General features: G+C 36.4%; 1 protein-coding gene across 1 annotated transcript in view; it reads right to left on the bottom strand.

Moving 5' to 3' along the window:
• Positions 1-16,982, bottom strand: part of PPP2R3B (protein phosphatase 2, regulatory subunit B'', beta) — a 51,496-nt gene that overhangs the window by 3,234 nt on the left and 31,280 nt on the right. The window contains exons 4-12 of the mRNA XM_010085665.1: positions 16,482-16,584; positions 15,717-15,791; positions 12,643-12,729; positions 12,108-12,264; positions 10,207-10,255; positions 8,802-8,891; positions 7,897-8,072; positions 3,615-3,733; positions 3,424-3,530 (exon numbers count right to left, since the gene is read on the bottom strand). Of these exons, the coding sequence (XP_010083967.1) occupies positions 3,424-3,530; positions 3,615-3,733; positions 7,897-8,072; positions 8,802-8,891; positions 10,207-10,255; positions 12,108-12,264; positions 12,643-12,729; positions 15,717-15,791; positions 16,482-16,584 (963 nt within the window). The remainder of the gene's footprint in view (positions 1-3,423; positions 3,531-3,614; positions 3,734-7,896; positions 8,073-8,801; positions 8,892-10,206; positions 10,256-12,107; positions 12,265-12,642; positions 12,730-15,716; positions 15,792-16,481; positions 16,585-16,982) is intronic.

Here is a 16,982-nt window from a genome sequence, read left to right as displayed (position 1 = left end):
GTAGGGAAAAAAAGATTCAGACAGTCCTACTTCGGGATTAAGTGTTGAAGACACTTTTGCTGACCTTCACTTTTAGAAAGCACTCAAACTTTAAGTCAGATTTGACACTGCCTCCCTGAGCCAAACCAGAATACTTTTCTTCTCTTTAGATTTTCATCTATTTGCCCACAACTTAGATTCATCTGCTTATTTGATAAACAATTTTGGACAGTAACCTAACTTTGCTCTTTTTTAAAGAAAAAAGAATCTTAATTTGGCAGTTCAAACACAACAGTCTTCACAACCTTCTCACATAAGGGTAGGCAGAAATCAGTAAGATGAAGCATAGTACTTGTTTCTATGTAGTCAATACAAATAGATCTTACATAGGGTTGTGTATATGATACTTGAAACACTGACAAATTATGAAATGATAGTTAATGGAAACAATCAGCATTACAATCTATACTCCAAGGAAACAGAGCAGCAAAACTTCAGGAACACTTAGATGAAAGCTTTATTCAATCTGTGTTGAGGGCCAACAGTTAAGCTATGGCCTCTGCATCAAACCCAACTAGGGATACAGAAAGTAAATCAATACAGTACATTATTTTTCAGGCTGTGCTTCCATAGGCTGAAGTATTTTTCTTTAATTGTCAGGTTGTTTTCTACAAGATCTGGGATAAATCTGCTAATGCCAGAAGCAGAGGCAGCCTATAACCAAAGAGTTGCTTGTGTTTACAAACACCTCTCTCAAAAGTAATGAGAAACTGGATGTCTTGGCATCATATATCTTTTCTCCTCCATAACCCAGTGTTCCCCATTACATTACTCTTACAATAACACACCGGTTTTTCTTAAGGAGTGTATTTACACAGTGAAGGTGCTTTTTTTTCAAGTTTTAGGTTTATTAGGATTCTGTTTTACATACCATAAGTTCCACAATATCCTCTATATTACCTAAGCTCTAATTTCACGGACATGTAAAGATGACTGTGCCTATGCCATGGAGAGAACAGATTTCATGGAAGTACCTGAAAAAAGTAAGTGTCCAAGACCTGTTAAAAGTTTACCGAGGAGTGAAAATTTAAGGTATATTTTTAAATATAATCTTAGAGTTTTACTTGAGAAACATTTTGTATTTTAGTTTCTATTTCGTCCACTTTCTGTGAAGCCATAGAACCATGATTTCAGGTACACTGTGAATAAATTTTTTGTAGAAAAGCACAGAAATCATCTGACCAAGAATACTGGCTGTGAATTTTGTGGCTTTTATCTTCACCAAGAACAGACACCTTAGGAGGGAAATAGATAAAATACTTTAGTCTAAACAATAATCACAGAAATGCTCTTAGCTCAGAGAAACAGCTGCAGTCAATGAGCTCATAACTGAATCAGAATAAAAGCACCTTGAGTTACTTTATATCTTGTCTACATTTGTGGGTGTTGTGCCTAAACGTTATCTTAGAACTTTACAAAATTACACTTGCCTAAAAAAGCCCAGCAATTTCAAACCCTTAATCAGAGGTGCAGCAGAGTGACCTGACTTCCTGACAGGCAGGTCCCTTACTAGTAACATCAAAAGGATATTTTGCCTCCAATGAGTTTCAGTTGCTAGTGATACTCCATGTGGTCTGAAGACAGAACGCTAGAGGACCAGCCAAAATCCTTGACAACCTAGCTAAGGATTAGCTTTTACAGACCATGTAGTATACTACTGAACCCTCAGTATATCTTAACTGATGGAAGAACTGGTTTCTCAGGGTATTCCGCAGCAAAGCTAGAAGAGATTTTAAAAGCTGTGAGACAGAACAATAGGATCATAAATGCACATCTCCTGAATTCTGTTAACTATCAACTCTTAGGTGAGCTCAAGACAAACTTGGTCAAAAACCACCTGAATTTTGCTGCTTTGTTTCTGCAAATGGACAAAATGGGCTTACCACTCAAATTCTAGAAGTAAACAGACCAGCAGAAGAGAGAGAAAATAAGGCTAAAACAGCAGGGGTGTAAAACATTTGAGGAAGTGGTCCTAGTTAAGATTTAAGATGTTCAGGTTTAACAGTATGTCACGTCTCCTAAATGCTGTTCAGTCCTGTCAAGCCTGGGCTCTCACACTGACCTGCTGATGCACTGATTTGCTGTTATATTAAGGAGGCCCCTCTGACAGACACTGAAATGATGGCAGACACTGGGGGGGAGGGGGGCAGTCTGATCCTGTCAGGAGCAGCCTAAGTCTACCAGAAGCTTTTAAAAATTTTTACTGATGATGGTTTAAACATGTTAAAAGGGTACTTTAAAACAGATGGCCAAAAATTAGAATCCTTCACCAGTTTAGAAGAATCCCACTAGTTTTGTCATCTGAATTATAAATAAGTAACATTTCACAGCCAGCAAGACCACAGAAACTGTTATTTCCTCCTACCCATTGCATTTAAGCTATTACACTTGGCACTACAGTGTCTCAAACAACTGTCAAAAATGTACATACCTCTTCTTTACCCTCCTCAAGCTAAGCCTATGACCTTAACAGACTAAATGAGATAACAGATTGAAGGTTTAATATTGCCTAACTCACAGCACAACAAAGCTTCAGTTATTTTTTGGCTTGTTAATTCTGTAATATTAATCAATTCTAGGAGGATTCCATGAAGAGTTAAGAGTATGATCCCCCTTAATGCTGAAGAGGCTGGGTGATAACAATTCTCTCCCTCTCCTCTTTCTTCCTCCATAAGCCTTCTTTTGTGGCATTTCCTGAAATCCATGTATTCAGAGGACTGTGCTTTCTCAGGTTTTAAAGCAGATATCAAGCTAGTCATTCTCTAAATGCTTGGCAAGAGTCAGAGACATTTAAAAATTGGATATTCGTGTAGAAAACACAGAAAAATGTGTTTTCTCTAGATGGGTCCGTCAACTTAAGGCCTGAAACAAGTTAAATTTGTACATGTTTTCCCTATCTTTTTAAATAATGAAAACAATGAATGGCAAATTCAGGACTTTGGATTCCAAGAGATTCTGGAAGCTACACAGCAAAAGTAAAGGAGTGATTTCAAAACAGCAAGATTTATTATCTGATTTACTCTTAGAGAACTATGAGAAAATACTTCTAAGCTAATATAACTGAGTTCAAAAGTGAAAATTTTTCCACAAAATGCTCTTAATGAAGCTTTTCATTCATTTAACACACTACAAAAATTAATGTTGTATGTTTTTTTAGAGTTGAAGTTCCCAAAATTTGAAGTAGGACATTTTCTTTGACAAAACCAATGTGATCACAAACTGTCAAGGAATATGTAGTTTGAGATACAAGCAAGGTTCCTCCCTCACCGAGCACATGGCTAAACATGACAAACGGCAACATTCTACAAAAATAGCATCAAGGATGATAGTGATGGTCTACTTTAGTAGAGAGGGTTCGTACAAACTCTCCTGCTACATTCTTACCCGTCATTCCACTGTTCACTTGCTGCCTCTTCTGCTACCAAGATATCATACTCTTCAGCAGCATACCTCTCCCAGTCAGAGACTTCTTGGCTTTCACCTTCACCATCCTAAACAACCACATTGTAAGTTATACAAAAATATATTAATTGTTAAGCACATCAATAAAAAGACTTTTAAAGCTTTGTACTCACCCGCAACATAGAAAACTGATCCTTCTGTTCATGGTCAAGGTATTTTTCAATGTTGAAAAAAGTATCAAAAAACACATTTGTCAACTTACATCTCTTTAAATCATGCAGAGTAATTTTTCCTGTAAAGAAGATTACAAGATAAGATATTTAGAGCTGAACCTGTTCTTTCTCCAAAAAGGAGGAATGTTATTCAAAAGTTAAGTCATCATTATACTCAAGAGCATTTGTCACTGATGCTCAATGCAACAGGAGAGGAGTGAATAAATGAAATATACACCTAGAGAAGTATCCTTCAAAGTGGACAAAACTTTTAAAAAAGTTTCGGATTTGTTACTTGCTTTAGCTATCATCCTGCTGTTTTTCAATATGTTGGAGTGAGATTCAGTCTGCCTCATTCAGCTATTAAAAATATCAGTTAAACTAGTTGTCCAAGGTTCCTTAAGAGACAGAAACCTCCCATGAGATAGCCATTCCTTCGCCAGAAGTGCTTGGGTAGCAGGCAGGAATCTCCTCTAGCAGTGTCGCTTTCTCTTCCCTGACTTGAAAAGGAAAATGTATGACAGGGATGACAGTGTGTGACCATGCTTCATACAAATGAATTTTTCATAGACCCTAGCTTGCCACGCTTGTCCAGCCTGATCAATATTTACTACCTGAGAGGAAAGCTAAATGCTCAGAGGCCTTTTGTTTGTTTCTATAAAGTGATACTTTAAAGACTCTAACCAATGGATTACCTAAATGTTAGCAGTATTTGTCAGAAATGTTACCTTATTTCAAAACTGAGTATTAAGCTTCTGCAGAAAGACTGAAAAATACCAGACATACAGGAAAAGGCAGATGGCTATCCTTAAAACTCCCCTTTATTGATTCACCTTAAATATGGCCAGTCCTCTTTTGTCAATCAAAGACGGGCTAACTGCAGATGTTATGGAAGAGTTCAATACAAGCCAGACTGAGAACAGTATTTCTTCAGGATGCTGTCCCAGCCTCTAACAGAGTGTAACTGAAGGATATCAGAGGGAAGCAAAATAAGAATCCCATTTGTAAATTGTTGCCACAGTTGTGTCTGTCGCCATCTGAAGTGCCCCAGTGTATTCTGCCTGGCTTATAGCTGGTGCTTCAGAACAACACAAATGCCTTGTGGCACCTGTGTCATATCTGTCAGACCCACACAGATGTCTGATGCATTGGGCCATCTCAAGTGGCAGCAACTCTCCACAACCAAGCAACTGATTTGAGTCCTAGTTATATAAGCTTACAATTTAAGTTAGACACCTATATTTGGTTCATTGATTTGCTCTCAAGTTTCCATTTATTGCCATGGGAGCTTAGACACCTAACATTCATGTAGATACCTATTACTGTCTCTCAAAGACAGACAAAAAAATAAAATTAAATTGAGATAATTGATTCAGGTCTCCACAAATGAAAGAATTTGCTTTTTGGTACACTGAGCATCCTGTAGCAAACTGTATCACAGTTTAGCCATAAATGTATGAAAGTGCCTTCTTTTGTTTCAAATCTACCAAGTAAAATATTATTTTATGCTGTTATTTTTTGTATTAGGAAAACAACAGAAGATTTATTTTTAATCCACCTTTAAAGATCACTCAGTTTTTATAAAACCATCAAACCTTCACAATTAGCTTTCATTTTTGTTGCCCTAAATAACTCTCACCTTGTCTGTGTTTCACAGCCTCCTTTTATCATCTTCATCATATAGAACAGATACATCAATCTTGTTTCATTTGAAATGCAGAACAGAAACATGTCTGCCTTTCAAAAGCACCATGTACAAGACTGGAAGGGAACCCCTGAGTTTGAGAGGCTATTGTAGGCAACCAGATACCATAAGTGTGTTCCTCAGAGATTGCTTCGCTTCATTTTAAATGCTCCCCACCTCGCATGCATTATACAACGTTGGGCTAAGACTTCATTCCACTGGTATCTAGGACTGAGCTTCCAGCTGAAACATACTTAACACTCCTTTTTCATTGACAATTATTTTATCTGCCTGTAGAAATGTTTTCACCTAGCAAATACATTTTAACTTGGTTTAAATAAGAATATGAAGCATTAAGTTATAGTTTTGAGCTATTTCAATTCCCTTAGCATGCAAAAAAATCATGTCTCAATGAAAGACAACTGCCTTTTAAAAATAAAATTAAGTTTCTTGTAATTTAATTATTCTTAATACTAGAAAGAAGGTAGGTAATAAGCAAGACCATTATTAATTGGTTCTCAAACCCTAACTGCATAGACAGTAGACAGAACCACCCTTGTACAAACCCAAAGTGATGCCTGAAACACTGGCTTAACACTGCAGGCAGCTCAGCACCACCCAGCTGCTCACACACTTATCCTCTGGTGGGATGGGGGAGGGAATCAGAAGGGTAAAAGTGAGAAAACTCATGGGTTGAGATAAAGACAGTTTAACAGATAGAGCAAAAGCCACACACACAAGCAAAGCAAAACAAGGAATTCATTCACTAATTCCCATGGACAGGCAGGTGTTCAGCCATCTCCAGCAAAGCAGGGCTCCGTCACACGTAATGGTTACTTGGGAAGACAAATGCCATCACTCCAAGTGTCCCCCCCCTTCTTCCTTCTTCCCCCAGCTTTATATGCTGAGCATGATGTCATATGGTATAGAATATCTCTTTGGTCAGTTGGGGTCAGCTGTCCCAGCTGTGTCCCCTTCTAACTTCTTGTGCACCCCCAGCCTGCTCACTGGTGGGGCGCTGTGAGAAGCAGAAAAGGTCTTGGCTCTGTGTGAGCACTGCTCAGCAGTAACTGACATCCCTGTGTTATCAACACTGTTTTCAGCACAGATCCAAAACATAGCCCCATACTAGCTACTGCGAAGAAAATTATCCCAGCCAAAATTGGCACACTAAGGCATGCAAAAATATTTTTAGTATTGAGAAGCACAGAAGGGCAAATATGAAGTGAGCATGATGCTCACTTCAAAAGTTTTTTTCAGGTGTAAAATGTAAACTGAAGTTTCATCAGCTAAAGATCATATGTGTCAAAGGCAGGAGGGTAGAATACAGGTCTATGAAGGTTCAAATGAATGTAGAAAATAGCCAAAAAATAAAATCAGTGTAGTATTCAGTTATTTTTAAGCCCCCTTGATGTGAATTTTCCAAGGGCAGCTGTGATGGGTTTACCCTTGGCTGGGGGCCACACACCCCTCTCCCCCACCACCTGAGGACAGAGGAGAGAATTAAAGGAGCAAAAGGAAAAAAGGACTCATGGGTTGAGATAAGAACAATTTAATAACTAAACTACAATAATATTGGACATAATAGTATAGAAAAATATATGAATGAGTGATACACAGTGATACTGCCCCCCCACCCAATGACCAAGGCTCAGCCTGTACCTGGCCAACAATCCTGGAGCAGGGAGAGTCCCGAAACCACACTCACAGAATGGAGATAACAGTCCCAGTGTCCCAGACCAAGAGCTGACTGGGGTGGGGGAAGAAGGCCTCGGGAGAGCAACCACCTGGATCGAGATGACCCAGAGCAAAAGGGACCCAGAACAAAAAGGGCTGATCTTCCAGAGGGTCCTCACCTATACACTGGGCATGACATGTATGTCATGGAATAGATTATTGGCCACTCTGGGTCTCAATCTTGAACCCAAGATCAAATCCTGGGCTAGTAACTGGGGCTGTGCTCCCTCCCAGCTTCTCCTGTTTGCAGACAGCCAGAGAAGCTGAAAGACCTTGGCAGCCGCATAAACATCACTTTTTATCAGCTTTCTTCTGAGCACAAATCCAAAACACAGCCTCTTGCTAGCTATTATGAACAAAGTTAACTCTGTCTCAGTTTAACCCAGGACAGCAGCCTCGGTTTCTAACCTAAAATAAGTCATTAATGATCTCCAGAGACAAAGACTGTTTAGAAACTGTTCCCTCTGAAGAAATCTCAATTAAATAAATACTGGAACAAGTAAGAAGCAAACAAACAGAACAGTCAAGAGGTCTTCTTGAGAGTATCACCTCAGCCAGATAGTGAGAATATCTCATTTAAGACTAACATGGCTACAAGACAAAAATAAGACTAGAGGAATTTCAAAGCAGCATATTAAATTTTAGTATGAAAAAGAATACCTGCCTGCCCTTGGAAGACCATTGGATTAACAAGCTCTAACAGACTTATGAGAAAAGACAACCTAAAGGCATGTTCTTTGTATGACCAACTGAGTGCTCTTAAGGTTTCACTAACTCCTAATCCAGAGAACTAGAAGTTAGAGAAGGAAAGGATTTTATTACCTTCATATTGTGGCTTCACAAGATCCAGCATCTGGCACAAACAGTCTTCAAACGGCAAAGGTTCTATGGCCATGTTATCTAATTTTTGACACTGTTCTTCATAAAAGTACTCCAATTCATACATAGACAAAGCACCATCTCCATCAAGATCCATGCAGCGAAACCAGTATTCAATGCTGAAATTCAGTAATTAATAGCAAAGAACCATTTACACAAACTTATTACATTATTTGAAGAATTGATATCACCTGTTCTATAGGCTATTGCTACTTACAGATGCAAAACTAGACTTAAGACTACATTCCATAATGCCATAGGAGGTCATTAAACACCACCTATGTGGTAAGTTTCTGGTACTTGCCATGCCATACATTACTGCATTCAAAAACACACTTGTTAGTTGTGGGTGGGTGAGGGAGAAGATGACTAACACACATAGCAGTACATAAAAACCCAACGGATCCAACAAAAAAATTGAACTGTGCATCAAAATCCAAGTTCTTTTTAGCTATTGAACAAGCCAGTGACAGATCATGCAACAGGTTTCTTATCAATGTCCTACAGCTAATCCTAGCTGTATAGTTTCCCAAGTCACTGGCATCACGAAACAACTGCAATTACCTTTATCTCTGCCTCTGTAAGTAGGCCACACACAGCATATGGAACAATTACATATAGCTAGTCTCTTAAAAGTAATTAAAATAGACTTTTACAGCAGCAGCAACAGGAAACGTTGATAAATAAGAATGATGCAACTAACTGGGCCAGTTTTCCACTCATGTTTTTATCATTTAGCTTATTCCATTACAGTTCCAGATGAGCATCACTGGAGATGGAAAGACTTAAAGACTGGAAAACCAATAAAGTCAGACTTCATTTCTGTTAAAACATAAATTCATTCTTACCTAGTTGGTGTCTTCTTGTCCTCTTCAGATATCAAAAACCAGACAAAATCAGCATAGCTGATTTTTCCATCTTTTTGTGCTTTCCTACCTCTTGAAGGTCAATGAGGGAAAAGATAGAAAATTTATTTTAAAACACCTAGCTTTTACTAACCAAAATTAAATATTATTTTCCTTGGTGCTATTAACTGTTTATTTATCTCCTGGAAGATGCAGCGTTCCTAAGGTGACTTGTCACAGAGTACTTTGATGATTCCAGCTAAAGAGCTTGTGTGCTCTGTTCTGTTTCTACTGCAATGGGTATTTAAAGAGGACAGTAGCAGCTGGAAGAGGAAGGTCACACTCTGTCCAGAAGGACTTAAGTTTTCCTTCCTGGGCAGCAATACTGCTGATTAATTGTTACCAGATGAGATATCTCAATTAATTTAAAAAATATATATTAGCACATATATATATATAAAGCACACAAGCTTTTTAGAATTTCTATTTGGTTAAAAGTGATGAGAACTTAAACCGGTACAGAACTCCACTAGCTAAAAGTGTTGGAATGGCAAGATGAAAAATTAAATAAAAACACTGAGGAAGTTAATTGTTTTATGGCAAGAACTTAGTTGTCTGTTTCTACTCTTACACCACAGAACACAGCATCCAAATACTTTCTGAAGACATATGGTCAACCTTTCTAGTAAGATGTCAGGTAAGCAGTTCCTAGACATATTACATTTCGTTCCTAAAAATCCCTGTTTTCTCTTTTATCCTCAAGATGTCTATAAAAATACGATGCATGTTTTGTCTTGCCTCCCCCACAAAAAAATCACATAAAGTAAGCTCTAGACGTGTGCCTCCTAAGTGCTATTTCACTCACTGCAGCTTTTGTTATGTCATTGCTGTTTATCACTTGCTTTCTAGCTGCAGAAATTGTGCTAGCAAAAGGTGTCAAAAATGAGTTAAATGCCATAACCACACGAGAGTAAGTCAATCCAAGTGGGAACAATGAAGAATGACTGTCAAAAATGTGAATTAACTCAACCAGAGGCATTTTGTAAATTTGTTGATGCAGTAAGAATTGATTTTACAAGTAGTACTGAAAAGCCCAATTCCCTTTGAAAATTTTACAGGTATGAGGGATGGAAAAATAACAAAGCCAACATTCCCACCCCTGATAAACCATACCATATCATATAGCAAACGTTCTTTCGGGTAAAAAAAAAAGGCAAGTAAAGAACTAGGATTAAGCCAAAGGTTCCAAGACCATTCTGGTATTACTAGAGTTTAAACTGTAATACTAAATCTTTAAATTCACTGTTCCATTTTAAGGGGAAGGCATTTTTTCTGGAAATGTCACACTTAATTTAACAGGAAATATATAATGTTAAATGTGATTTAGCTCAGCATATAAAATAAATACCTTGTTACTGCTCCGGAGAAGATCCTCTCTATCATCCTATTTGATATTGCTGTGAAAAAAAGGTTTAAAATAGTGTCAATCATATACAAGTTATTTTTGCTTGGTATTGTCTAGTTGCAGAGTTTATTGGAAACCTCTTTATATATACACATCTGTGAGAAAGATCAAGTGTAGTGCTCATTAATCCCTTTGAGTTCTCTTCCAGAAGATCACTTAACACAAAGCCTGCAAAGCAAAGCTAGAATCAGCCAGCTTTGAATTCTGACTTGATGTAGAAATAGTAGCATAATAAAAGTGATTAAATTGGCAGATTAGTAAGATAGTATTTACCAGTTCTTTGACAAGTAAATAAAGTTTTCAAGTGCCATTAGAGTTTATATGACCTTGGTTTTGACAAAGAGCCAAAACAGAATTGGCATATTAATACATAATGAGCATACCTAACTGATACTGACATGGGTCTATTTTTAACATGGTTCTGATCCATGCTTCTAATTTTGAAACCATTTCAGGGATTTTAGAGGCATGTCTTAACTGAGCACTACCTCTGTAAAGGATATTCAGTTTATCCTGATGAATTTGTGGATGGTAGTCAAAGCAGCCCATGATAGTATTCTCTCAGAAGAATTACTTCTCACTATTCTAGCTCTGAAATATTTTTTCAGCATTGCATAAATATTGATAATTAAAGCAGGTGGTTAACCATTCAAACAGTTAATCTGTTTTATGTATTTACGGTGATGCTATCACCATGTTATTCTAGTAAGGACACTAGCCCTGCTTAATACTTATCCCCAGAACTGCAGGATAGTCAATTTGTTTCAGACATATGTGCTGCTGCTTCTTATCTACTTTTGAAACACTGAAGTTGTAATTTTAGACCAGTGACAGTACGGAAGGGAGGGATTTGTGAAACCAGATTACCTCATTTTGACACACAAAAAATTAGAAGTTTGAAGTTGAGTTATCATATCCACCTTATGCTCTTATTTAGTCTAGTTTTCATTAAGCAGCAGCTGTTAAGCTTTAACCAATATTCCATAGTTTAAATGATGCAAACTGTACTGCAAATGGCATGACATCAGTTCTCCTTGCTTTCTATAGGGTACTAACTCAGTAGAGAAACCTCTCAAATGGAAGAAGCGTTCCTTCCTCAGTGTCCTAAAGTGCAGTCAGACTTCAGTGGGCAAGTTTTCAGAAGCAATCAGAATTGTGTTTACTCTTTGTAATGTGGGATAATATTCCACAATCACTTCGTGCTTAAGTAAGCTTTCCAGTCCTGAAGGGAATAATTTTAGATAACAATGGACACAAGGCATCCAAAAAACACCAACAGTTCCACATAAGCTACAAGAATATCTAAAATAGGTACAAGTGTGCAAGACTACATAATCACAACCATTGTATACTATGAATGCAGAAAATGTAAACCTACTAAATAGTATTAAACCAAAATTTACTGCAGCTGAGTTACCAAAACTTTAAAATAAGAACCTGAATGTACATTTGCCTTTTTCTACTCTTTCCAGACCTTGCCATAAGAGCCATGCTACTTGAATAATATCAATAAAATGGATTGTTTCCAAGATAACAACCCGAAAGCACCAAATGGAGCCATTTATAACATACTGAGACTTAAATGATTTCTTTAGATCAAGTCTACACACTTACAAATTTCCTCCTTTACTTCTTTGAGTTCAAATTCAGAATTTTCCTCAAATTTGGTATTGCTAGACACAAAGCAGTGTCACAGATGACTTGTCTGGCTTTATTTCACTAGTCAGCAGGATCAACTATACCAACTGACTCATGAGCTCTGACCTTGGCAGTTAACCACTTCCTCAGTTGAAAGTTTACAGGTCATTTAATACATGTAAACAAAGGTGCTTCATTTGTCATACCATGATCATTATGCCGAGCTAAATCCTTCCGATCAATATAGAGGTCATGGTCTGTATCCAGCTCCCAAAATTTGCAATAGATAACATAAAAATGTTCATATGAGAAGTACTCTGTCAGCTGGTTAATATCAGCTTCCTCTTCCAATAATGCCACATTCTATTATCAGAAGGATAGACAGAACATATTAAAGTTAACCAAGTTAATATCTAATGCTATTTCAGAGCAACAATTTTTATCTTCAGAGACAGTGCACACCATGCAGCATGACAGCAAAGACTGAACATGTAAGGTAGAAAACTAATGTGTCCATAGAAGGATGAGATCAGCCAGACTTCTGCTAATCACATACACATTTATACAGCGGTAGATAAAAGATGACAAACATATTCTAGTGTATGAGAATTAGCGCATTCGATCCTTCACCAGTTTTTGGAAAAGGAAGAAACGCTATATGTGTATCAACTAAATGCTTAAGGGAGTAACATTTTTTGAACTTCTAGAGATCTGTCATGCAAAATTTTAGATATTATGTACCTGCAAAAAGTTGCTTTTCCTGAGCTCGTTACAAGTTATTTTCCCAGACCAAGACCTATTTACTGTATAAAATATTCTCTGTATAACCTGCAAGAAACACAAAAATAGAAAGGTGATCTTAGACATGCCAACTAAATACCCTCCCAAACATTTTTCAAATACAAGTCTTAGTTCAACTGCATTACAGAACTCCATCTTTCCCCCTTATCTATTCTTCTCATTACTTAGCAGGTTGATGCTTCTCTTATGTCATACTACCAAACCATTTCTAAATCTGCCTCTAAGGTAATTTTGATAAGTCTTATTTCAATGCTGCAGTACTGATATCTCACACAGTAAAGCTGCAGAATACTTGTACGCTATCCAGAATATGTCTATTGTCAATTTCAGTACCTCCCAGTCTACCAGACCTACAGAATGTCATCTAATTAACCTATTAATATATATCATTGCTTCAGATTTAAAGACCTATATTTACTGTAAGAATATTTTACTTATAAATGAAGTTACAGAAATAGAATTGGGACTGTTTAAGGATCAGCTGCTACTTCTGAAGTCCGCAAATATAACTGCTAAGAAAAGCAGATAAAAAAATCTAAACATATTACAAACTATAACTGCTTAACTGAAGATTGATTATACCTGCTAATTAGCAAGACCAAATATTCCAAGTGTAGCATTTCATTTGCAACATAGTAGTTACTAGCTAAAAGAACCATCTCTTTAGGAATCCTTTTCTCCCAAATAAAAACTCTTCCATAGTAAACTTTATTATTTAAGTTTTTAATCAGACTTTAATTGCAGTAAATCAATAGTTTAAACAAACCAATCTTTTCTAAATTACAAATAGAAGAGTAATTTATTCATAAAGTTTTAAAAGAAAGCTTAAACTGTAGCAAGCAGCAAGCTCTGCAGCTCTTACTTTGAACAAGAGCAGCTGGTTCAATAAATCCAGAAAGGAGAATAGACTAGTCTACTTCTGAAACGTAATTAGCTCAATTCTAATTGCAAGTTTAGGAAAGGCCCATTTTTGGCTAGTACTACAAAGCAATTTTTTCTAAATAGGTTTTGCCTTAGCTTTGCAACTTAATCCATCTGCATGTCATTATCTCATCTGTTATGCGTTTAACCAGTCTAAAAATAAAAACAAAATTGAATGTTTGCTAAAGACAACTGGGAACAGACTTAAAAAAACATTTTCTAAAGTGAATCGAAGCAGAGTATAAACAAACTGCCAAAGAATTGCCTTCTTTACTACGCTGCACAGTGGTTTGTCAGAAGAAATTGTACAATACAGACATTACAATGTCAAGAATTCATAGTTCATATATCTACATAACATACTTGCAGATTAAATGTAGTATCGCACTTCTCCAGGCAAACATTTTTAATATATTTCAGTTTTATCTGGAACATATGTACCTAACCTTACCACTAGACTAACCAACTAATCTATATCCTAGCAGACAGAACTGATTGCTTCCATGGTTGAACAACATTTACATGACACCTGCTTCACTAAAGATGTGTGTGTAATGTATGTATGCATACTCATATATACACATATGTATATACAAATACAGCAGAAAAATGGATCATTTAACTTGTAAAGGGAAGTTACAATGAACAAACATTAAATCCTCAACTGCAATGCTTACAAAATCCTTTAGATGAAGCTTCATGTAGCAAGGTAAAGCTACTTTCAATACAAGTATGAAATGCTTTCATCTTAGAGAAAAATTATCTGTAATTATTACTGATAAATTGCAGGACAGAATTTTAGAAGACTGTATTAAGCAACATTACTCCATCCTAAAGTAGGACAAGAAAGAGCAGATAGTCCTTCCATTTCTTGATCTGCAGAGTAGTGTTCTAAATGTTCTTGATATATTAATAACAATACTAGTTTACTTTGGGGATTTTTGATTAAACAGGGATTTCTGTTGAGGACCACACTAAATTTTGTTAGTAAAGTACTGCCAGCACTAATTTATTCAATAATGCTAGACTCAGGCCTACTCAAATTCAAGTTGTTCCTCCAAAGAAAAGTAACTGGAAATGGCAGGACCCTTTCCCTCCTACAGTCCCTTCAGGACAGGCAGCAAGCTTTTACAGTTTTAAGCAGAGCAGGCTTTGATACAGCCTAGAATCCATGAAGAAAGAAGACTACTCAGAGGAGCATTTCCTTCAGTCACATCTGACAAGTTCTGGAAGCTCATGTAATCATCATAACAAGACGCAAAACCTAATGCAGCCGGACACACTTGGTAGGCCAGCAGTCTCTATAAGAAGGATATGAGGAATCAAAACCAAATGCTTTCAAAAAAGCTTCCACAGTTTTGGTCTGGGTCAAACTACAAGCTGGATAAAAGATTATCAACTCTGCATGTTTTTTGTTGGAGAATATTCATTAAGCTATTTTTCACATGCACAAAGTGAACTGAATGTCATTTTGAAGAATTTTAATCTTTTGAGACTTCACTGGAATCAACTATCTAGTCTAGAATTGAGAAAATTTAATGTCACTGAATTCTCCCTTGGGTACAGAAATAATACTTCAGTCACATAATGCTAGGAAGAGAGAAATGGAACTTTTCATGTCTGAAAACTGCTTACAAAGAAAAATCCCCAGAGAGGAAAGTGGCAAGCAGCTTCAATATTACCATTATTTTGCTTAATACTGAACATAATCACATTAATATAGACCTTTCGTTCAAAATTCCATTAAATTAAAGCCAAAGTAAGGTCAAGATTCTAATGATAGCCACAATCAAGTGTTTAAGATAACAGTCTGCTCTTCATTTAATGTTCATTAACTTATCCTATACTGTTACAATTCCATGTTTCTTTTATTAGTATAAAGTCCAACAATTTTTTGTAAATGTTAAGAAAAACTATGATGCTTAAGAAACTGAGTCTTTCTTCACAAGATTTCTAGTTATGGAGAAATGAAGACTGACAGCATATTTAACTTTTCTCAAGGGACAAAGATGCTTATACATATTGACTAATCCTACTTTTGATTTTCCTACTTAGTTAACAAAAAATAGCTTTTCCAAATAAAAATCACTTACTGTGGTAATGTACCGAGAATGAAATTCAGATGCTTCTTTTAAAAATGATAAGCCAGGATGACTATTAACCACATCCTACAAAACAAGGAATAAATGTCCCAAACAGTATTCATTAGTGACTACATAAAACAATTAGCACAGAATAGCACATCTGCTTCCTTAACCAAAACAGTTCACGTTAACTACCACATAAATTCATTTCCAACATGCTTCATGTAAATAAAGTTATTGTTTACAGAAGCCAGATAAACAGCTCTCCTGTATTTCATATGGGATGAAGATTTTGAATGCTGCTGACCATTGTAGCTTCTAATTCTGTGGCTGACTATGCTTCAGTAAAAGCCAATTTAGGTTTCATGCATTCATTAGTAAAGGTGTTGTTTGCCACTCAGAGAAACTCTATTGGGTCTTGAATTCATATGCCACTTTTCCTTTGCCTGCCAAAGGGCTTCCTTGGCTTAAATAATTTCATCTGCTTTTCTAAACCATGAGGATTCTCTGATACATGTGCTATTCCTGCAAGCAATTTTAAATCCATGCATCTTACTGTACCTCTTAAAAAAGACCTCACCCTATATAAAATTATTAACTGTAAAATAAGTCAGTATCATCTCAGTGGACCATAAAAAGGAATTACACTAAATATTATCAATAAATTTTAATTAAGACCATGAAAAAGTATGTTTGGCTAAAAAAAAAACCATCATGGCTTTGCCAGCTCATCTTTTTGTTGTGCTTCCAGAACTAGTTTCATCTGCAATTTACTTGTAAAAAAGGAATGAAGTCTTCTTGCACCAAGTAGTTGCATCCAGGGTTCATTAGAAGATGAACAAACTTTGCAGCATCATCATAGCAAGTCTGAAGTATTCTGAAATGTAAATATTTCCATTTAATACTGTAACACAGAAAATTGCTCATGCTACCATCTAGAAGCATCCTAGAGCAAGGCCTATGAAACTGCAACCACAACATTTAATTAAAAAACTAATTACAAATGTCAAAGTACACTCCAAGTGATCTTATCAAAGCAATACTGTCTCATACATTTATGTTAAAGGAGGTGGATACTCCATGTTATTGATTACATGAAAGGACATTTTTCAGTTAGAACTGGAAGGAAAAGTAGGAAGAAAAATAATTTTGTACAGAACTGGCATCTGCATGCTAGGGCCATGGTTTTCACTTTTCCCCATAAACAGCCAGTCATTTACCAAACACTAAAAATCTATGAACACTGTAAAAAAAGTGGGGTTTTTTGCTTGTTTA

The sequence above is a fragment of the Pterocles gutturalis genome, unplaced genomic scaffold, assembly GCF_000699245.1.
Source record: "Pterocles gutturalis isolate BGI_N339 unplaced genomic scaffold, ASM69924v1 scaffold18090, whole genome shotgun sequence".
NCBI lineage: Eukaryota > Metazoa > Chordata > Aves > Pterocliformes > Pteroclidae > Pterocles > Pterocles gutturalis.
This window is presented reverse-complemented; position numbering and strand designations above follow the sequence as displayed.